We start from the raw sequence: 23,906 nt of genomic DNA, 5'->3' as shown, positions 1-23,906 counted from the left end.
CCCTAAAATAGTGGACCGTGACACACAATGACACAGTAGCAACATCAAAACAATGGAGCGGTACACAGCACAAACGCTAAGGGTCGTTTATGGTAATGATTTTATGCCACTATATCTTATGTTTATATCCAAATGAAAGAGCCAAATGCACTTCTTTCAAGCCCTTTCCGTTCCTAGCGCGTTGCTTCTCTCTCCTGCTAAAGACGCTATAGCGCCACATTCAGAGCTCCAGATGGCACGGTTATTTTAACAATAGTAGCAAAAACACTTTTAATGAAAATAAATATCCATGTTTAATAACATTTTTTAGAGAAATGAGAAAATGTTTAAGAGATGGTTAATTTAGTTGAATACATGTTCTCCCATCCATATATTCTGTTCTAATATCACAAGTAATACTGGGTTTTACGTTATTCTTTCGTAGTGTGGTTTTGGTAAAGTTTACTGAAGTAAACATTGTCACGTGTGTGCCTTACTTCTTCTCACTGCTGTTTCCTGATGGTTTATACAATTACTCCATCGCCCAGTACAACGGCGAGCACGTCGATTATAAACACGTGCCCAAACGGACGAAAACTGCCATACTGGCGAGCTGACTTGTTTTCCTTATTTATCAACTATTTCCTCGCTCGCTGCGGCAATTATTTTCCACTTGTCACTCCACGCCGGTAATGTTACTGAAGAATCCAACACGAGACAACTAAATGGCACAACCAAATAGACTGTTACATTGGCTGTTAGCCTGTCACTCCCTACGTTGCTAGGTTACCAGAAAGTGAGTGCCTTTGTTCATGCAACCAAACTTGCTTCGCTCTTCCGATGAAGAAAAAAAATATTTGAACGTTTTATCGGAAGCATTTTTTATTGTTATCGATTACGTGTCTGTCGCGTAATATGTTGTCTTCCCGATTATAACATCATATGTTATAATCTGGAAGACAACAAAACCTTTGAAATGACTAGTTAACTTTTACTAGTTTAACTTTTCTCAGAATTGTGAGTTTATATCTAGCATTTGCGTGACTCGCAGTTTTGAGGAAAAAAGTTAGAATTGCGAGATGTAAACTCGACTTTATATCACGCAATTCTGACTTTATATTTCACAATTGCAACTTTATATCACAATTCTGAGAAAAAGTGTCGGAATTGTGAGATGATAAAGTCGCAATTACCTGTTTTTATTTTTCTAATCTGTGGCGGAAACAAGCCTGAACCCACATACCGTATCTTTTCTGTCACACAGCCTTCTGTCATGCATGGGTATATAAATGTAAAAATAATAAAAGTCTGATCATAAAACATCCGATCTTACCTTTTAATATTCATATTCAATTGGGCTCAACTGATGGAAAAAAACACCACCTCTTTGGTTCTGAGGGCCCAATTTACTCATCTTTGATGGCTATTTTGACTGTTTAGGATTTTGTTTTTAAGTACTACTGCTGCTCAGATGGAAATGTATAATTATTTCAAATATCATAATTATATTTGTATATTATAATAATTACTGTTTGCGTAGTTCCAACCATGTTTTACCATACAAACGTACTGAGATGAGCGCTTCTCTAGCTCTCTTGTACTGTGTCAAAGTCTTTGTGTGTGCGTGCGCATATTCATGTCTCAAAAGTTTGTGCAGTTCTACAGCAGACTATTGTGACTATACATGAATGTAGGAAGGGATTTTTCACAAACTCTTTGGCATTTTGGCTGTGTTGCAGATCACGTCTCAGTTGGAGGCTTGGGGGACAGTTTCTACGAGTACCTGCTGAAGGCCTGGCTCATGTCAGACAAAAGTGACGAGGAGGGAAAGAAGCTCTACTACGATGCCCTGCAGGTAAAGTCCACTTTTTACAGAGAGGAATAGATCAGAGAAATGTTACATTCTACAAGAGGATCTTTGGCATCCAGCATGCCTTCAAGCTATATTGACTTGTCAGCATTTTTACTTATATTAGGAACACAATACCAACACAGTTGTGGTTTTAGTTGATGCCGGGGTTGAACAAAATTCAAAATTGATAATTCTAATACAAGTTAAGTCAATAAAATCATAATTACAATTAATTTAGGCTAATTTGCCGGTTTATTTCCTGAAATATAGAATACATTTGTTTAGGTTAGACAGTTTTAACTGAGTCCAATACTGTCAAAACAATTACCACAATCACTGATTTTAATTTCCATGCACATTATATCAGACAACTTTATTTCAAATAAATAAATCGGCTGGATATAAATTGAAGGTTGCTCCATTTTAAATGGGTAGTGCATTCTAGGAAATGAACTGTTCTTCCACTGTGGTCCATAAAATGAAAGGCAATTTATTAAATATCATGGTAACACTTTACAATAAGGTTCATTAGTTAACATTAATTTACTACATTAGTTAACATGAACTAATAATGAACTGCACTTTTAAAGCATTTATTTATCTTTGTTAATGTTAATTTTATCATTTTCTAATGCATTATTTAAATCTTGTTAACATTAGTTAATGCAGCGTGAACAAACATGAACAAACCATGAACAGCTGTATTTTTATTAACTAACAGTAACAAAGATTAACTAATGCTGAATATGAGGTGTTGTTCATGGTTAGTTAATGTTAACTAATGCATTAAGTAATTTTAACTAATACAACCTTATTGTAAAGTGTTACCAATATCATGAAAACATGCGATTCATTCTATAGGTGTAATTTCAAACATTGATTATTAATATTTTCAAATATTTCTGTTAATGGTAAATCCATACTAAAAATAAAATGTATTATTTAAAACTACAAGGCATAATGTTTTATTTATACTGTACGTCGAATTCAAATTTAAAATGCAATTCTGCATCCTGTTCGTAGCTCAATTCCAATTAAATTAATAATTAACTTTTTTTCCCAGTAGAATGATCCAGATACACTTCGATAAAAAAAATAACACAGAATTTCTCTTCTTAAGACTTGTACTTGTACATACTTGTATGTATGTATGTATGTATGTATGTATGTATGTATGTATGTATGTATGTATGTATGTATGTATGTATGTATGTATGTATGTATGTATGTATGTATGTATGTATGTATGTATGTATGTATGTATGTATGTATGTATGTATGTATGTATGTATGTATGTATGTGTATATATATATATATATGTATATGTATATATGTAACAAAAAATTTGATAAGTTAAAAATTATTAAAATCTGTGGTATTATTGTTAAATAAACTAAAACTTAAGCCATTTACCTAAAGTTAAAATTTAAACTTTAGTTTTTATATTTTCAGTCAATTCAAATTATTAATAAATACTATAATATTATATACATAATATTAGAATAAGACTGATTAAATTCAGAATAAATTACTATACTATACTACCAAGATATACAGTATGAACAATTTATGTATAAATATATGTAAATTAAATATATACAAAGTAAATTTAGCATCTAGTCGGACTAAAGTTTATTCAGTGCTTGTACTGTATTGTTGTATGTTTCCCCTCAAGATTCCATGTCCAGTTTTTCCAGTGTGAATATTGAAAGAATCGGCATTGCATTTTTTATTGCCCTAAGCTTGAACGTCTAGAAATGTGTCCTCTGCAGGTTTTCAGGAGTTAGAATTCCTCTTCATAGTGTCCATTTGTAGAAATGTAATGTGTGTGTGCGTGTTCTGCTGGAGCTGTCCGTGAGAGCTTTGGAAAGCTGGTGCAGACTGATTGTTACAGACCACAAACTCAATCCACACTTTCATTAGAGAGAACCATCTCAACCAGCCGAAGATAATGTTGTCCCTCTGGCCGTCTGTCTGGGGGCCTCCCAGGAGGGACTGGAACACACGCATACTTTGGACTCCAGGCCAATCATCCAAGAAAAGAAAAGTGCATTATGTCGGTCACCTTCAGAGAGCTTATAGAATTGCCGTTGTGTCCACCATTTTACCCAGGCATTCATTACTGCTACATAAAGCGCTTTATCAAGCCTTTATCTCTCTATTCAGCCTGATTTCACCTAATTTATCTCACTAACTATGCATAGGCCGCTCAATCATCTCCTTTCATCCACACCTCTCAGCTGTAGCATTCAGTTATTTGCACATTGCAGCAGTGACTGTTGACATGGTGCATTAGATTGAGTTCCTGTTGTTAGCGCAGTGCTAAATGCTAAAGTCTTCATTGTTGTGCTAGTGACAATGATAACAGAAAAATGACTAAATGATGCAAACCGTGTTCATTTCAGCTGTACATCAGCTCTAAAAGAGAACAGTGTCATTGTTCATCTGAAGTCAGTTCAGTGTTGATTCAGTTCTGTTTGATCCTCAGTTATTAAATTAGTTAACTTCATCTATGAAGCAGCTCTGCAGAAAACAGTGATGTCATCGTCTAGCTCAGTTCAGTTCTTATCCAATAGTGTCAGTGCAATCAAATGAATATTGTTGAATATTAAGTGTCCTAAACTAAGCAAGGTGAACCCAAACTCCATCAGGTGACAGAATGGGGGAAAAAACCATGTGAGAAACAGTGTTGGGGGTAACGCATTACAAGTAACTTGAGTTACGTAATAATATTACTTTTTCCAAGTAACTAGTAAAGTAACGCATTACTTTTCAAATATACAACAAAATATCTTTTTCACATTAATTTGACTGACAGCTCTTCTGCCCCATGTTGAGAAAAATAAGTGCAGAGGCGTTGTGTGTAAACATGATGGTTATTGTAGTTCTAGACTAAATGTGAGCATTTATTTATCTCACTTGCACAGTAAAGATTCTGTACTCCTCAAAATGAATAAAATCAGTCTAATGCAAAATCAGAGTACTATGCAAACCTCCAATAATTAAATGTTAAATAAAACAACTATTTTTATGCATAATCTACCTTTATATTTAATTTACCAATGTCTTGCTGCTGACCTTTGATGATGAAAATTACTAGATTTTTTTAACTTTTTCCCCTGCATCCTATTCTACCATTATCCAGAATGGCAGCACATCAGAGCTGCGCCCTCTACTGTTCATGCGGGAATTTACATTTTTACCTCAGCCTGGGGCTTATTATTTCAATTTTGGTATGAAGAAGTCTTTACCGTTGCACAAAAATATAACTTTTTTTGTTATAAAAACAAAACAAAAACAAGCCCAGGCCAGGTGAGAAAAAGTAACGCAAAAGAAACGTAATGCATTACTTTTCTTAAAAAGTAACTAAGTAACTCAATTAGTTACTTTTTAAGGGAGTAACGCAATATTGTAATTAGGGATGCTCGGATCTGGATTTTTGCTGCCGATACCGAGTACCGATTTCTTGTCATGGTGATCGGCCGATACCGATCCCAATTCCAATGCTTCACTGATTTGTAAGCTCTCTGATCACTGTTAACCTTTTTTTCAGATAAAAAAAAAAAAACTATAGATGTTGCCTTTATTATATTTTTGTACAATTTTTATGGTAATTATGTACTGTAATGTAACTTGTTTTAACAGGGTACTAAATAATCACAAAAAATATTCATTGTACAGTGAATATTTTAATATGCCTTTTAAATGGGGTTTCTGCATAACACTATGCATATCAGGATACTTAATAGGGCTGCATTTTCTAAGTTTTTCTATTTGGATAAAAAAAAAAAAAATCTGTATTTATTTTAATTATAATTTTATTTCACATCCTGCCCAATGATGTCCCAAAAACAATGTTGATATAGAATGCTATAAACAAATACAGTGAATGTAGGCATGTATTAATAATTTTGTTTTTTAATTCACTGAACTAAAAATGAAAATAAAAACAAAAGCATATTAGCCTATATTTGATTACCCAATTATAATGGTCACTTTCATAAAAATAAATATACTTGTAGGTTTAAAATTCTACATATGGCACATTTATTGTCCAACAACAAATATTTTAGAAATATGTATACTTTAGTCAGAATTATTGCGTTCCTATCCTATAGCTCTCCGTCTGTTTGGCGCGGATCAGTGTTGCCAAGTCCGCAATTTTCCTGCGGAATTGGGCTTCAACACTGTTGCCGCGGGCTGTTTTTCATGTCCGCGGGTTGAAGAGACCCCAATTATGTGATATTTAGCCCCTGGAATGCGAATTTTAGTAGGCAACCATGCCAAAAAACCCCACATATTTTACCCCCCAAATGCGGGGCGGGTTTTGTTGTGAAACCTGGCAACCCTGGCGCGGATGAGAAGTCTGAATTTTAGCGGAGATTCACAAGCAGAAGGTTCGTCGTCTCCTGACAGAAAAATTGACATATTTGCATGACTTTCTAACATTTACAGATGGAGAATATCCCTGTGAAATGTAAGTTATGCACTGAGGAAAGCACAACATTTCAAACGGATTAAACACCGCAGGTATTTATCTGTCTGTCAGCACAAGTATCTCTCAGAGCGTCTGACAGTGACAGGACAAGCTGCTTTAAACTATAAGTTACGCGTTAACAATATCTTACCAGTTATTTTAAAGCCCTTAATATAAAGCATGTGTCATGTTTAGGACAAATTGTATCATGCCCTTTCCCTGCATCAGCTCACTCTGCGCACTCCGCTATTCTTCTGAACGGCATTCGCCCATCCCTTAGGACCGACTGACCTGTGTTCAACTGCTGTTCAGCCTTCAAAGCTCTCGTTTGAATATACTACTACCTATATATCTATATACTATATCTACAACCCCACGCGTCATGTACGCCCTCATGTGATGACGTCTCCAAATTGCGATCGGTTTGTGAGATCGGCCAAGTTAGTGAGTACCGGTCGAGTCATAAAATATGATTATCGGCCGATACCGATCTCTGGCCGATCGATCTGAGCATCCCTAATTGTAATGCATTACTTTTCAAAGTAACTTTCCCCAACACTGGTGAGAAACCAGGCTCAGTCGGGAGGGCCAGTTCTCCTCTGGCCAATGAATGAACACGGGTGATTTATGATTCAGGCTGCATCACAAGTCAGAATCTGATTGTGGATCGGTAGCATTGAAATATTTAATCTAGTTCCTTTTGCTTGATGATCGGATTCATCACACCGGAATAAAGACGAAGCTGGTCTCATAGGTCTGTGCAGAGGACTTTTCTGGTTCTTTTGGTCTTTACTGAGCATTGGATGACTGTTATGTTGAAATAAGGAAAATATGTTTGTTTGATTAATTACTCATCTCACTCTTATTCAGTTTGACAAAAAAACATCAATGTAGCATTTATGCTGCTACTTGTTGACAAAAATGCCATCGTTACGTGAAACAAATTAAGCTAGTACTGTTACTACTTTCATTTTCTCCACAACACTGATGCCATTTTTATGATGAAATAAGATTACAAGGGGTATGATGTAAGAAAAAGGAAGTCAGACATTTGACTTATTTCCTTACGTGCCTTTGGTACCATGGTGATGAACGTCTCCAGTTTTCCTTTCAAATGCACCGAAGCCCTTTTCCAGACAGATAAGAATCTCTTTTCTCATGTGTGTGACGCTTCTGTAAATACACATCGCTGACACACAGCGGTGACCCTGATCTCTGATATGATCTTCCTTACTGTTCGGATGATGTTTTTGAGAGAATGAAATCACTCCGAAGCCTTGAATGTCCCCTTTCGTATTAGGCAAACAAAACAAATGCAAACAAGGACAAAGTTCCTTTTAACCCACACAGTATAAATAACCACAGAGGGAAGAAATTGATATTAAAAACAACTTGGTGATCTGTATTTTTCTTTTTTCTTTTTTTTTGTATGTAGGCGATTGAAAAGAATTTGATCCGGAAGTCAAGCGGAGGGTTGACGTATATCGCAGAATGGAAAGGCGGACTCCTGGAGCACAAGATGGGTCACCTGACCTGCTTTGCCGGTGGTATGATTGCTTTAGGGGCAGATGGCGCCCCCGATGATAAGACGGGTCACCAGATGGAACTCGCGGCTGAGATCGCCCGCACGTGTCACGAGTCTTACGCCCGAACAAGTGAGTGAGAGAAAAATGCTTTGAAAATGTTGAAACAAGATACCATATTTATGATGAATCCTGTTTGTTTGTTTGTTTGTTTGTTTGTTTATGTATTCCTTCATTTATTATTATTATTATTATTATTTTATTTTTTTATTTTTTTATTTATTCATTCATTTATTTATTTTATTCGTTTATTTATTTTTTATTACTTTATTCCTTTATTTATTTATTTATTTATTTATTCCTTTATTTATTTATTCCTTTATTTATTTATTCCTTTATTTATTTATTTATTCCTTCATTTATTTATTTATTATTTTATTTATTTATTCCTCTATTCATTCCTTTATTCATTTATTTATTCCTTTATTTTTTTCCTTTATTTATTCATTTATTTATTCATTTATTGTATTTATTTATTCCTCTATTTATTCATTTATTTATGTATTCCTTTATTCATTCATTTGTTTATTCCTTTATTTATTTATTCCTTTATTCATTCATTCATTCCTTTATTCATTCATTCATTCTTTTTTTATTCCTTTATTTCTTTTCTATGTATTCCTTATATATATATATATATATATATATATATACACAAATTTTTTTTTTCTCCCTTTTTCTCCCTTCATTCTCAGATTTTTTTTCCCTTTTACAAGTACTGTATATATATTAAGATACAGATATATAGATAGAGAGGTACACTTCTCCCGTTTTTTTGAGAATTATTCATTTATTTACTTGTTTAAACTTTACGGTAATATGTTTTTGTGGAAAATTGTAATGTGAAAACAAAACAATATATTTAAATTATACTTTTATGCGTAGGTTTGTCTAACATACCTTGTATACAGAGTATGTGATGTATTTTTCCACATCTGTGCAGTGGCAAGAGATTTCTTACTTTACTAGTCAAGTATTTTCTTTTGCTGACTCTGCTCAGTGCCAGTTAACCCTGAACACACACACAAATCCCTCTGGTACTCGTTAAACACACACACATACACAGTCATAGTCATCACGTTCATAATGCGTAGGTATTTTTATCTGACGCAGATTAGCAAAGGTCCAGATTATGTCACAGCCCCTAATCCACATCCAGATAGTGTTTCTCTTCATCTCAGGAACAATGTAATCCCATAATCCCTTGTCAACATGGACGTTTGAGCGATGAATTTGTCGGCATGTATGTTTCAGGTATGAAGCTGGGTCCCGAGGCGTTCCGTTTCGACGGCGGCGTGGAGGCCATCGCCACGCGGCAAAATGAGAAGTACTTCATCCTGAGGCCGGAGGTCATCGAAACATACATGTACATGTGGAGGTTCACCCACGACCCCATATACAGACAGTGGGGTTGGGAGGCGGTACAGGTGAGAAATGTCGTGTGGATTTTTTGCATCACTTATTATGTAACGTCATTAGTATGGGACTGGTAAACATGTCGCCGCAGTCGGCCTGGGATGTAGGCCAGACTGTGAGTCACAGTGAGGCTTTATCCCTGCCCTCAGAAGCTCCCTGCACTTCAGCATAGCGGGATTAGAGACAATGGAGACCGCCAGTATCTCACAGCCTTGTAATTGTATCATAATGACTTCAGATTGCCATTGTGATGTGTCTGTCCCTTTAGGCGATACATCACATCTCTTCCTCCCTCGCTCTCCCTCTGCCATCTACTGCGCTCTCAGTAAAATGTGCTGGCTCAACACTCACTGAATGAAAGGCTTGATTCTTTCCTTCGAAAACTACTTTGTCAAATCTTCATTATCTTAAAAATGTTTTACACTGCCACAACGCCAATAATTTGATTGTTATTATGGCACTTTTCACAGATAGGGCACAGTTTGCGTTCCCATTAGAGGCACAAGTCCCATTACTGTAAGATACATTTTTATACTAGATTTCTAGCATGAAAATTAGATCATTTTAAACAAATCAGTTATCTTTTTTCTGTTTAACTTTGATCCCAGATTTGGTAAAAGGGGTTAAAATATCACTAAACACACACACGTTGGGTTTTCATGTTTTATGGGGACTTTCCATAGACATAATGATTTTTTTACTGTTCAAACTGTATATTCTATCCCCTAACCCTAAACCTACCCAATCACAGAAAACTTTCTGCATCTTTACGTTTTCAAAAAACATCACTTCACAAGCACTTCGGATATTGCCATCATTGTGGGGACATTTTGTCCCCATTATGTAGGGTTTTCCTGCACACCACACACACTACTGTTCAGAAGTTTGGGGACGGTAAGCTTTTTTAATGTTTGTGAAAGAAGTTTCTTATGCTCACCAAGGCTGCAAAACATTTAAAATAACTGTTTTTATAACAGTAGCAGTTGTGCTGCCTGATATTTTTGTGGAAACTGATACTTTTTTTTCTGGATTCTTTGATGAAACGAAAGAATGGCATTTATTTGAAATAGAATATTTTGTAACAATATAAAAGTCTTCACTGTCACTTTTGATTGATTGAATGCATCTTTGCTGAATAAAAGTAAGTTCTTAATGCTTGGTATTCAAACAAACACCTAAATCCTGAGTATTAAACTTTGAGGCATAAATTGTCCCGCTCAGGTTTTTTTTTTCTGTTGTAAATCATGAAGCCCCTTGAGGTAAACTGTGCTACAGTATTACTTTTCTGAGTGATTGGTCCTACTATTTATGCCTGACTGGCAATAAAACAGGCTGAATCTCACATACACTGAAGGAGCAGCCCCAGATATATCTAGAGACCAGAATATCATAAAGCAGGGGTCTACAGGCAGGTGAATTTGATCATGGTCAGAGCTAAATTCCGCAGAAAAGTGGCTTGAATTGCCCAGCCCTGTCAAATAGACTTGGGGATGGGAGTATTTTGAATGGAGACAATAACGCTGCATTCAGACAGGGTGTCGGCGTCAACACTTGACGGAGGGCGTGTCTGAAGCATGGTGCTGACTGTCATAGTGACAACAGACAAAGGCTGAATCCGGAATCGCCCCCTATACCCTTAAATTTGGGCACTATTTGAGGGGACAGCCATTTGTAGTGGTGTCCGAAACCATTGTGGGCATCACTAGGCCCTTTTTAGGGGGGCTTCAGCCCCCTCTAAACTTCTGTCCAGCCCCCTAAAAATATTTGTGATTAACCTTTCAAACATATGAAACTGGCGGGAGGCTTCGACTTCGTCCCCTCTTTTAATCTGCATTAATCAGCGTGCATATTGTAAATTAATAATTCCATGTGTAGCTCTCAGTTAATAAAAAGCTCAACTTTTTTCAGCCTGTATTGGCATAAGATAAGTAATGAATGTCTGCATATTGTGAATTAATTTAATAAATGTAGTTACTTAGCTTTCCTGTTAGCCTTCAGTAAATTAACATTTCTTCAGAAATGTTTCATAAAACATATAAATATCAGTTAAACATACGTTTACTTTCTTCACTGACAAAAATGGAAAAAATCGATCTGTCATATCTGCCCACTGACATGGTTTTCAAGCTATTGTTATCTATTTTTTGGCATTCAGAACATCTTAAAATGCACATATGTAAATCATAGAAGTCAAAATTTTCTGAAGAGGCCATGCCCCTCAAACCCCCCTAACCTCACATTTGGGATCTCAGTGGTTATAAACCTGCCTACATTGTATGATTAATGGATGTACAATATGGTAATGCAGAATAAGGTATTCATATTTGCTGTGGAAGTAATAATAAACAATATCCTAATATGCATACTAATAAGCTACTAGTTAATAGTGAGAATTGGACCCTAAACTAAAGTGTTGCCATTTTTTTTTTTTATGCCCTCAGTGGGGGCTGAGCCCCCCTAAAATGAAAATCCTAGAATCGCCCCTGGTGGACATTTTTGAGTGCACTCATTCTATCCCACATTGCACCACAATAACGAGTGTATACACAACAGCTGTCCGAATTCACTCACTCGTTTTCATTCACTCCTTCAAGTGAACTGTATTAGCGGACTAAAGTAGGGAATAGTGAATGAGGGTTTAGGGGGCGATTTCGGATTCAGCCAATCATATTACTTTTCCGTTGTTGATTGAATGAATCTGGCTAGCATCTCCGCTACGGTATTTGCATAGGCGATCTGATTGTCTGACACCTGCGTTGGCGGGGGTCTGCAGGGGTCTACAGCTTGGGGATTGACGCAGACGCCCCGTGTGAATACAGCGCAAGCGCCTTTGCATCTGTGTCCTGTCTCTGAAAATCATCAGCCGCTAGGAATTACATTGAAACTGACAGCTACATTTATATCTTTGTATCTCAGGCTCTGGAGAAGTACTGCAGGGTAGAAGGGGGTTTCAGTGGAGTAAGAGACGTCTACGCCAACACTCCCAATCATGATGACGTGCAGCAGAGCTTCTACTTGGCCGAAACACTCAAGTGAGTACAGCACAAACACACAGCTGACTGCGTTGCAGGGTTGGGGAAACTGCTTGCTAAATGCTTATAGCTTTTAAATGTACAAGATAAACACCTTACTTCACTGCTGGCAAAATGGGCTTTCAATAAAACTTAGCCACCTATCTAATACAAACTTGCTTTAGTAGGAAATACTTTTAGTCATAGTGGTGTCGACTTGTGTTGTTCCCGGTTGCAAGAATTCAAAGAGTAAAACGTTTTTCAGTCTCCAGTGAAGGATCCATCTCGTTGTAGGCAGTGGCTAAAGGCTGAAAATAATCATAAATATGGAGAGAACATCTGAAAAAACCTGTTTGTAGGAAACATTTCAAAACTGAATGATCACACAAAACAGTGTTTTAGGCCAAACAGAGAGGAGAAACTACCATTCTGTCAGTTCTGCCTGAAGCCAAACTATGGCTAAGTTTACAGTCAATTTTTGGGATTGACAACCGCATTTACTTACAGGTGTGAGTCTCGAAGTGTCCCGTTCACACAGCAACTTACAGTAGCGTCACGAATACTGTCTATATAAATGTGCAACAGGAGTCAAGCCTGTATTCTGTTACCAGTAACCATAGCGACAGCGGCCAAAGTAATATCAAAGATGGTGACGTCCATAAATCTGAATAGTCTTATCACTTTTGATACAACAATAGTCCATTTGACCCACAAGTTTATCCATCAAATCTTCATTAACCGACAGAAGCTTCAATGTAAAGACCCTTTAACCGTTGCACTTCTCAACCTCTCGCACTTGACACGGCATTTGAGTCGAACACAAAACTGATGGGAGCTGCTCTGGTGGAGAACATTGACTGGATCTAGACATTTCAGATGACGCAAAGCTCAGTTCAATGAGTTCGGTTATAGAATGCCGTTGTCACTCCTGTTAATAACCATACTGTGTGTGAACGTAACTGTATTAAGGACTCAAATACAACAGTATTCTGCTGCTGTGTGAACGTGGCCATTGTTGCGTACAGCTAACAAAGCTGTGTCCCCAAAGCTGTAACGAAGAGAAAATCAGTGTTATTAATTTCACCTGTCAGTGGTCATAATGTTATGCCTGATTGGTGTATATTGTGTAATGTAATTATGTATTATTGTCATTATTATTGGAATGGTAATGTGTGTTGTACTGAGTTGAATGATTCTGATTCACATATAATACATTTATTATTTGATATTGTAATCCTGTAAACTACATTTTTTTTTTTTTTTTAATATTTATAAGAATCTAATGAGAAACATCAGTCAGAATAATGAGGGGGGGAATGTAAAACTAATGATAATTTGGGGAACAGTGCTTAGTTGCCATAGAAATAATGTTAAAGTGCAAAGCAAAATAAATTCTTAATAGACTTGTTTATGCAAAGGGTTGTATTTGTCTTTTTATGTTTTGGGTGAAATATCATAAGCTTGCAAGCACATCTTTGTGTATTAGAGCACCGAGGCTGAGTCCTTGAAATCAGATCAGCCAGCCAATTGGATTTAGATTTTTCAGAAACCTCTTGCCACTTTGTTGTGCAACAATAACAAAATGTCTGCAAATTATCCATAGGGCATGTTGTAAGAGTCTGAGACTAACTTGTGTTTCTGCAGCGATTGACTAAAGGAGACATGTTCACTCAGAATGTAGTCAATGGAGCCATTTCTCTAGTCATTGAGAGAATTGTCCCTGTCAAGGTGAAGTGACTGAGACACAAGACTGTGACAGCTGGAACTCATTCACAAGCTTATCGCACATCATTCATCATTAAAGACGCTGATAAATGAAAGGAATGAATAAAGAACAAGGCATTTACTCCGCCAGGGCCCAAAATGAAGAGCTGAGGATTTAGTGTTGTCACGATGCACTTCTGTATCCAGTTTTTTTGGGTAGCTTTTCCCAGTTTGATTGCAGTTTAAGAGGAAATCACTGTTCGAGTCTCATCCTGCCACAGCAGACAGCGGCTCTCCATTTCTCCTGCCTTTAATACTCTGGGGGAGTGCTTGCCCTTTGGCCAGGAGGGGCAAAACGTACACAATTGAACACAGAAAAGACTTAGCAATTCTTTGAGAGAGAACGAATCCCCTGCTTTCAGCTTTTCCTTCTTGTTGTTTCTCATTCTGTTGCTTTTGGCTGTGTTTGCCTCTTTTGTACAGTAAGTGCGTATTAAGTAATGAATCTTCTTCAGAGCCAGACTGTCTGGCGGGCTGAGGGATCAGAGTTTCCTGTTCATAGAAGTGCTCTCAATGTTTTTTGTGGGCATGACTGTGCTCTTTAACATGCTCGCTTCAGCCCACTACATCTGCTCCGCCTCACATGCTGAACCACAAAAGGGATAGTTCACGCAAAAAAAATTTAATCGCCATCATGTCATTCCAAACCTGTATGACTTGAGGGTGCTTTCACATCTCTAGTTCGGTTCATTTGGTCCCAACCAAGGGCAAACAATTATACATTGTAGCATTTTTCAGCTTTTTTTGGTTCCTTTTCACACCACAATGATTGCTTTGGTCCGAACCAGTTGAAACGAACCAAAATGCAGTCACATGACAACATCCACATCATTCATTGGCCATGGCGTATTTCCTAAACTGCTTTTCGACTCAGCACAACAACACAACTATGGAGAGACGACCGCGCAGGCTGGTTTTGTCCCTGGTCATAATCTATTACATTGTTTGTATCCCGCACTTGGATGTACTGCTGGCGGAGCTTCTTTGCCTTAACCCGGCACTGTTCCACAGATCTATCAAACCCCCTTTCCCTTGTTGTAGTTGAGTTGTTTGCTAAACAATGAGAAGATCGCGCTGTACTTGTGAGTTTTCGAAAGTTGGGACCTAATATGGTCATCAGACCAAATTTCTTTGAGGCTCCACACCTCACTTCTCAACTACAATTCAACCGAACTAAATGAGGCAGGTGTGACGGCACCCTAAATAAATTTTAATTTCAAAAATAACATTTAAAAGAGGATATTAGCTTGATGGCTGTTGGGCCCATTTCACTTCCAGATGCAGTATGAGACTGTTGACGCCTCAATGTCGCTGTCATTAAATAAAGCCTCTTGGTCTCATTTGTGATTGGTTTTCACCTTCCAGTGTCTTTTTTACCCAGTGGCAGCACATTAAAACTGAAGGTCTGAAGATTGTGCTGGTTGCAGAAGGAGCCAGGTGCCGTTTTAGCTTCCAGGAGTGCTTCATCCAGTGGACACGCATGATTTAGCTTTAACTCCGGAGGCCTGAGGTCAACAGCTTATATTTTCAGAGGGGCAGTGGAGAAGAGAGCCTTTCATCAGCGAACCCCCAGCCAATGCATGTTCACAGAGGGAACCAAGAGGCAGGGAGGGTTAGAAACCGTATTATCAAGGTCACAACTTCATCAGGATACAGGCGTCAGCATCGCAGTCTCCAGCTAAAGTTTATAGACTGTAATTTTTTACGAGTGTCATCCGGCCTTTCAAATAAACCCGTTTTTTTTTTCCTCCTTGGCTGCAGGTTTTGAATTATGGCCTTCACTTGTGAAACAATGTCCTTTAGCTATGACTCTCACCCAAAGGAAGTAAAATGTTCAGACTTTTTGTAGTTTGTGATCTCCATCCCTTATTTATGTTGCTGTTGTCTTGGCAGTGTTTTACTTTAATCCATCAGGACTTAGTTGGGAGATGTTCGTGTTTTGTTTACGATGTAAACATTCAGATTTTAAGAGGTCGATTTATTTATGCAGCTTGACATTAATGGAGATAATTAGGGATGTTTTTGTTTTTTACTATTGCACATAAGTATTAAACTTTGCCATTTGGCTATTCTCACCCCCCTTTATGCTATAGACCTGAATGATTCCTCAAATCAGTTTGTTGATTAGAAGGTGTGCTGTTTCTTTTTCTGCATGGTCAGACTTAATAGGTGATAAAACAGACTCGTTTCATAGACTTTGTACTCAGACCTGAATGGAATTAAACTACATGTATATTAGATAGATAGATAGAGAGAGAGATGGATGGGTTGATTGAGAGGGAGGGATGGATGGGTGATTGAGAGGGATGAATGGATGGAGAGAGAGATGGATGGATGGATGGGTGATTGAGAGAGAGATGGATGGGTGATTGAGATGGATGAATGGATGGAGAGAGATGGATGGATGGATGGATGGATGGATGGATGGATGGATGGATGGATGGATGGGGGGATAGATGGGTGGCTTGAGAGTGAGAGGGGGATGGATGAATAGATTGAGAGTGAGAGAGGGATGGATGGATGGAGAGATGGATGGATGGATAAATGGGTGGATGGGGGGATGGATGGGTGATTGAGAGGGAGATAGATGGAGGGATGGATGGGTGATTGAGATGGATAAATGGAGAGAGAGATGGATGGTTGGATGGATGGATGGATGGATGGGTGATTGGGATGAGTGGATGGAGAGAATTGGATGGATGGATGGAGAGCGATATATGGATGGATGGATGAATAGATTGAGAGTGAGAGAGGGGTGGATGGATGGATGGGTCGGTGGATTGAGAGTGAGGGGGATGGATGAATAGATTGAGAGTGAGAGAGGAATGGATGGATGGAGAGATGGATGAATGCATGGGTCGGTGGGTGGGGTGGATTGAGAAAGATGGATGGATTGAGAGTGAGAGAGGGATGGATGGATGGATGGATGGATGGATGGATTGTGAGAGAGTGATGGATGGATGGATGGATGGATGGATGGATTGAGAGTGAGAGAGAGATGGATGGATGGGTGAGTAGGTGGATTGAGAGTGAGAGAGGGATAGATGGATGGATGGATTGTGAGAGAGGGATGGATGATGGGTGAGTGGATTGAGAGGGTTAGATAGATTAATTAATGAATGAATGAATGGATGAGAGAGAGAGATATAGATAGAGAGAGATGGATGGATATACAGATAGAGAGAGGGATGGATTGAGAGAGAGATGATAGATTTCTGGCAATTCTAAAAAAATACATTACTAAATATTATAGTTTTATATTTGCTGGGAATGTTTTTTTATTACAAAATCTAGTTTTATGGCATACATTTGTTTATAATAATAATTGTAAAAAAGTATGGCATTTAGCTGTACTTAGAGTCTAGTGATAATTATTTCCCTCTCATAGCCTTGATGTTTTTGCTTCTGATTTATGTACATAATGATTTTTTTCCAAATACCACAAATCGCTCACAGGCAATCTCATGATGAATAACTATATCATAAAGTGCCATTGAAACATCTTGAGAGATTATCTTTCTGTCTTTGTTTTTCAGGTATTTGTATCTGCTGTTCTCAGACGACGACCATTTACCCTTCAACAGCTGGGTGTTCAACACGGAGGCCCATCCTCTTCCCGTCATTAAGAAACAGAGCCCAGAGTTAGCCAACCAGCTCAAGTAATCTCCACCCCGCCCCAAAGCACCAATGAAACGCAACTTCCTGGACCTTTCTAACAGTGGACAATGGGTGCGGGAGACTTCCTGTCCTCCAAAACTTCTGCTGGGGTTTCATTTGTTTCTCCACAGCCCTCTCTTCTCTGGATTCTGCATGCTGCCCCTGTCCTCTCTCTCCCTCTCTCTCTCTCCCTCTCTCTCTCTCCCTCTCCCTCTCTCTCTCTCTGTCCCTGACGCTCTGGACATGTCTGAGCCTCAGAGACCCAGAAGGACCATATTTCCTCTGTGAGGAGACCAGATCGTTTTCCATCGTATTTGCCCTCGCACACACTTTATAAAGCCATAGGTAACTCAAAGCGCATCAACATCCTTTTGTTTTCCTGCATCGTGTGCGTTTACAGAAGTGAAGACATGAGATATCCACTGAACTTCGCCGTCTCTTGCTGTCGGTTTCTTTCGGGGTGGTGTTCGGCTCAGTGTTTTGAGGCTTTATTCGACAGCAAGGTAGTGAAAGTCAAGTCAACTAGTGCCTTTTAGTCTTACCGATCGATTTAGGCGAGTTTTAATAGCAACACTGTATTTGTTTTCGCTCTGACCAAGAGCTTCATCCTACCTGACTTCAGCCCTCTTAAGCTTGTGATGGACATAACCGGTCGTTTGTCAGTCATTCCTCTACATTCGTGAGCTTACTTTGTAGCATAAGATGTGTTCGAAATGTGTTTTACTTGTTTACTTAATCAACAGAGACAGAGACTTTTTATCCTAGACATGTAAAATAGAGTACTTTGTGTTAATTTATTACTCATGTCTTTTTTTCTTTGTGAAGGGCAGAAAACTATGGAGCCCCGAATGGGACATGGTGATGGGAGAAAATAAATGAAAAATAATATTTCAATGCCCTTTACGTTCTCTCGCACAAGTATTGCGTTCCCCCAAGAAGCTCCGCTTGCTTTGCATAAAATATAGTTTTTCCTCCCACCTCACATCCCATAATGAAAGTTTCGGGGGCGGAAAGTTTCTTAAGAGATTGCGAATGCAAAATGATCATAACTCAAAAGCATTGAAAGAGAAATTTCATTCCATCTCTCTTCTTCTTCTTCTTTTTTTACCATCACCATGTCCCGTAGGAAACGGTGATGAAGCTGCTCAAATCCATTGGGAAAGTGTTTTATTGGGACGCGGGCAGCATCAGTCAAAAAGGGGATTGAATATTTGTATGAATGTACCACCAAATGTGAATTGAACATTCTTTGGCCTAGTTGTTGTGTTTTTTCTCATTTTATTTGTTTGCGTCTTTTGATTTAACACGAAAGCACAAAGTTGTGAATCAGTAAATTCGGGTTCTCCGTGTAGAAAAGAATAGGAATATTACTGTGGGACAATGTGACGGCAAAAGTGAAGAATTTCGATGGAAAAAGATGCAAACCAATGAATGCAAAGCAGTCCACGGCACTGGATACAACACACACACACACACACACCAGAATCTTATATGTACATCTATAACGTATCACATAGCCACATTCCAATTCATGGAGGAACGGTCCAATTCCCAACTTATTAGTATGTTTTTTTGGAAATTGACGCCTCGAACTTGAGGTTTGAGTGGCAGGACGTGCTTGACTGAAGGTTTGTTCCTACCGTCTACATTAAGGCAGTGTTTCCAAAACTAGAGAAAAAGAAAAAACGAACCACCCTTAGCTAGTACGGTGTGGTGCTTTAACCGATGTATTATACTGGTGGATCTACATGGAAAAAAATTACCTCACAGAGGTTCCTCTCTTGAGGCCAGAGACTGCAACACTTGACATGGTATTTCTCTGCTCTATGTGTGCTTGGGAACCGTGACGTCATCTCGAGGGAGGCCCGTCATAAAACACTGTGACACTGTAGATAAGACATCGCTCTCACTGTATTCATGATACTGCGAATCTAAACGATGTTTAGCACTGCCGCGGCTTAGCGCGGACTAGCGCTCTGTGCGGTCTCTTTAGTGAAAGGGATTCCTCAAGCTGTGAGAAGCCGGGAATCCGCAGCGATTCTTAGGGGACAGTCGGGAACAGGAATAGGAGATGTGCTTTTCAGATTAAAAAATGTGTCGTTTAAATATTGTGTTGATGATCTTGCATAGAAAATTGCCTTTTTTTTTCGTTCGTGATTCTTGTCGTTTTGTTATTTCTTCATGAGACAACCTCAGAAATGTAACTGTACAATATTGCTGATAATCATTCCATTGCACATAGTCTGATTTGTTTTTGTTTTTTTCTTTAATATATATGCAATTAATTTTGTGGGGAAATTGTTTGGTTTTATTTCTTTTTTTCTTTAATTTGTTTTTTAATTGTACATATTTCATTCTGGCAAACTGCCAGCCATCATTTATATAAATCTTATGATCTTATCATGTAATAAATTATATTAAAGAGCAGCAAAAGTTTTTGATAAACTATATTTGTTACACTTCAATTGTGAATAAAACAATCTTTTAATATAATATTGAGTTGTTGTTTTTTTCATGGGGATTTCTTGGTTCTTTAAAAAAAACTCCTTTTATTCAAATTATACAGTAAATCATTCATGCTTGGGGGCGGATCTGACTCATACTAGACTGACACGGCAAGAGAATCAACAACTCTGGGTTTATTTTTCATTTTTAATTGCCAACCGTAAAGATGCATCCAGCAGATCAGATGGTTGGCATATTCAAACTGTTGAATCAAAATTAATCATCTCTGTATTCCATCCATAAATTATCTATCCATCATCCATCTGTCTGTCTGTCTATTTATCTATTGATCGATCTATCTAACTGTCTGTCATCTGTATGTCTGTCTGTCAGTCATCTGTCTATCTATCTATTGATCGATCTATCTAACTGTCATCTGTATGTCTGTCTGTCATCTGTATGTCTGTGTGTCAGTCATCTGTCTATCTATCTATTGATTGATCGATCTATCTAACTGTTTGTCATCTGTATGTCTGTCTGTCATCTGTATGTCTGTCTGTCTGTCAGTCATCTGTCTATCTATCTATTGATCAATCTATCTAACTGTCTGTCATCTGTATGTCTGTCTGTCATCTGTATGTCTGTCTGTCAGTCATCTGTCTATCTATCTATTGATCGATCTATCTAACTGTCTGTCTGTTGTCTGTATGTCTGTCTGTCATCTGTATGTCTGTCTGTCAGTCATCTGTCTATCTATCTATTGATCGATCTATCTAACTGTCTGTCTGTCATCTGTATGTCTGTCTGTCAGTCATCTGTATGTCTGTCTGTCATCTGTCTGTCTGCCTGTCTATCTATTGATCGATCTGTCTGTCTGTCTGTCATTATGTCTGTCTGTCATCTGTCTATCGATCGATCTGTCTGTCTGACAGTCATCTGTCTGGTATGTGTGTCTGTCTCTGTCAGTCATCTGTTTTTCATCTGTATGTCTGTCTGTCTGTCATCTGTATGTCGGTCTGTCTGTCATCTGTATGTGTCTGTCGTCTGTCTGTCTGTCTGTCTATCTATTGATCGATCTGTCTGTCTGTCATCTGTATGTCTGTCTGTCAGTCAGTCATTTTTCAGTCAGTCATTTGTCTGTCTGTTAGTCAGTCGTCTGTCTGTCTGTCAGTCAGTCATCTGTCTGTTTGTCTGTCTGTTAGTCAGTCGTCTGTCTGTCAGTCATCTGTCTGGTATGCTTATCTGTCTGTCTGTCATCTGTATGTCTGTCTGTCCGTCTGTCATCTGTATGTCTGTCTGTCTGTCTATCTATCTATTGATCGATCGATCTGTCTGTCTGTCTGTCTGTCTGTATGTCTGTCATCTGTATGTCTGTGTCTGTCGGTCAATCATCTGTTTGTATGTCTGTCTGTTAGTCAGTCGTCTGTCTGTCAATCATCTGTCTGTATGTATGTCTCTGTCTGTCTGTCATCTGTATGTCTGTCTGTCAGTCAGTCGTCTGTCTGTCTGTCATCTGTCTGTCTGTCAGTCAGTCGTCTGTCTGTCATCTGTATGTCTGTCTGTCTGTCATCTGTATGTCTGTCTGTTAGTCAGTCGTCTGTCTGTCAATCATCTGTCTGTATGTATGTCTGTCTGTCTGTCTGTCATCTGTATGTCTGTCTGTCAGTCAGTCGTCTGTCTGTCTGTCATCTGTATGTCTGTCTGTCAGTCAGTCGTCTGTCTGTCTGTCATCTGTATGTCTGTCTGTCAGTCAGTCAGTCGTCTGTCTGTCATCTGTGTCTGTCTGTCTGTCTGTCTGTCTTTCATCTGTATGTCTGTCTGTCAGTCAGTCGTCTGTCATCTCTGTCTGTCTGTCTGTTAGTCAGTCATCTGTCTGTCTGTCTGTCTGTCTGTCTGTCAGTCATCTGTCTGGTATGTGTCTGTCTGTCAGTCATCTGTCTGGTATGTGTCTGTCTGTCATCTGTCTGGTATGTGTCTGTCTGTCTGTCAGTCATCTGTCTGTCTGTCATCTGTATTTCTGCCTATCTATCTATTTATCGATATATCTATCTGTCAAGCTATCTGTCTGTCTGCCTGTCATCTGTATGTATTGATCCATCTGTCTGTCTATCGTCTATCATTCTGTTTGTCTTTAATCTATCTGTCTGTCTGTCATCTGTATGTATTGATCTGTCTGTCTGTCTATCTATCATCTATCATTCTGTTTGTCTATAATCTATATATCTGTATGTCTCTCTGTCTGTCTATCATCTATATGTCTATCTATCTATCTGTCTGTCTGCCTGTCTGTCTGTCTGTCATCTGTATGTCTGTCTGCCTGCATGTCTGTCTGTCTGTCTGTCTGTCTGTCTGTCTGTCTGTCTGTCTATCTATCTATCTATCTATCTATCTGTCTATCTGTCTAGCTATCTGTCATCTATCTGTCTGCCTGCCTGTCTGGTATCATCTATCTGTCTGTCTGTCTGTCTGTCTGTCTGTCTGTCTGTCTATCTGTCTGTCTGTCTGCCTGCCTGTCTGGTATCATCTGTCTGTCTGTCTGTCTGTCTATCTGTCTAGCTATCTGTCTGCCTGCCTGTCTATCATTTATCTGTCTGTCTATCTATCTGTCTGCCTGCCTGTCTATCATTTATCTGTCTGTCTATCTATCTGTCTGCCTGCCTGTCTGGTATCATCTGTCTGTCTGTCTGTCTGTCTATCTGTCTAGCTATCTGTCATCTATCTGTCTGCCTGCCTGTCTGGTATCATCTATCTGTCTGTCTGTCTATCATCTGTCTGTCTGTCTATCTATCTGTCTGCCTGCCTGTCTATCATTTATCTGTCTGTCTATCTATCTGTCTGCCTGCCTGTCTATCATTTATCTGTCTGTCTATCATCTGTCTGTCTGTCTGTCTATCATCTGTCTGTCTGTCTGTCTGTCTATCATCTGTCTGTCTGTCTGTCTGTCTGTCTGTCAATCATTTATCTGTCTATCTATCTGTCTGCCTACCTGTCTGTATGTCTGTCTGTCTGTCTATCTATCTATTGTCTATCTATCTATCTATCTATCTATCTATCTATCTATCTATCTATCTATCTGTCATCTATCTATCTGCCTGCCTTTTTGGTATCATCTATCTGTCTGTCTGTCTGTCTATCATCTGTCTGTCTGTCTGTCTGTCTGTCTATCATTTATCTGTCTGTCTATCTATCTGTCTGCCTGCCTGTCTGGTATCATCTATCTTTCTGTCTGTCTGTCTGTCTGTCTGTCTGTCTGTCATCTTATCTGACTGTATATCATCTATCTGTCTGTCTATATCTCTCTGTCTGTCTGTCATCTTATCTGTCTGTATATTTATCGATCAATCAGTCTGTCTGTTTATCATCCAACTATCTGTCTGTCTGTCTGTCTATCTATATGTCTGTCTATCATCTCTCTGTCTGCCTCTATCTGCCCATCATATGTCTGTCTATCATCTGTCTGTATATCTGTCTGTCTGTCCGTCCGTCCGTCCGTCAATCAATGATTTTCATCATTATCTGTCTACCTACATACCTACCTGTCTGTCCGTCATTCCATCTATCCAATACAAACATCTAACCTCCCCAGTTAAGAAAGTTTTGTTTACAGCTGGAACAGTCCGAGGACTGGATATAAAGAAGCCGTAATGGATTCATAAATAAACCATGATGACCGAAAAGGAATAAATATAGCCCATGAATAAATAAAACAACCGGACAACCA

At 38.5% G+C, this 23,906-nt stretch overlaps 1 protein-coding gene across 1 annotated transcript in view; it reads left to right on the top strand.

The window, feature by feature from the left end:
• Window positions 1–20,232, top strand: part of man1a1 (mannosidase, alpha, class 1A, member 1) — a 184,875-nt gene extending 164,643 nt beyond the window's left edge. Inside the window, exons 8-12 of the mRNA XM_079832091.1 lie at window positions 1,719–1,834; window positions 7,745–7,964; window positions 9,147–9,319; window positions 12,225–12,340; window positions 17,620–20,232. Of these exons, the coding sequence (XP_079688217.1) occupies window positions 1,719–1,834; window positions 7,745–7,964; window positions 9,147–9,319; window positions 12,225–12,340; window positions 17,620–17,746 (752 nt within the window). The 3' untranslated portion in view covers window positions 17,747–20,232. The remainder of the gene's footprint in view (window positions 1–1,718; window positions 1,835–7,744; window positions 7,965–9,146; window positions 9,320–12,224; window positions 12,341–17,619) is intronic.
• The last annotated feature ends 3,674 nt before the right edge of the window (window positions 20,233–23,906 follow it).

This window comes from Gobio gobio, assembly GCF_949357685.1.
Source record: "Gobio gobio genome assembly, chromosome: 12".
NCBI classification, from domain to species: domain Eukaryota; kingdom Metazoa; phylum Chordata; class Actinopteri; order Cypriniformes; family Gobionidae; genus Gobio; species Gobio gobio.
The sequence above is the reverse complement of the archived record's forward strand: the minus strand, read 5'-3'. Positions and strand labels throughout refer to the sequence as shown.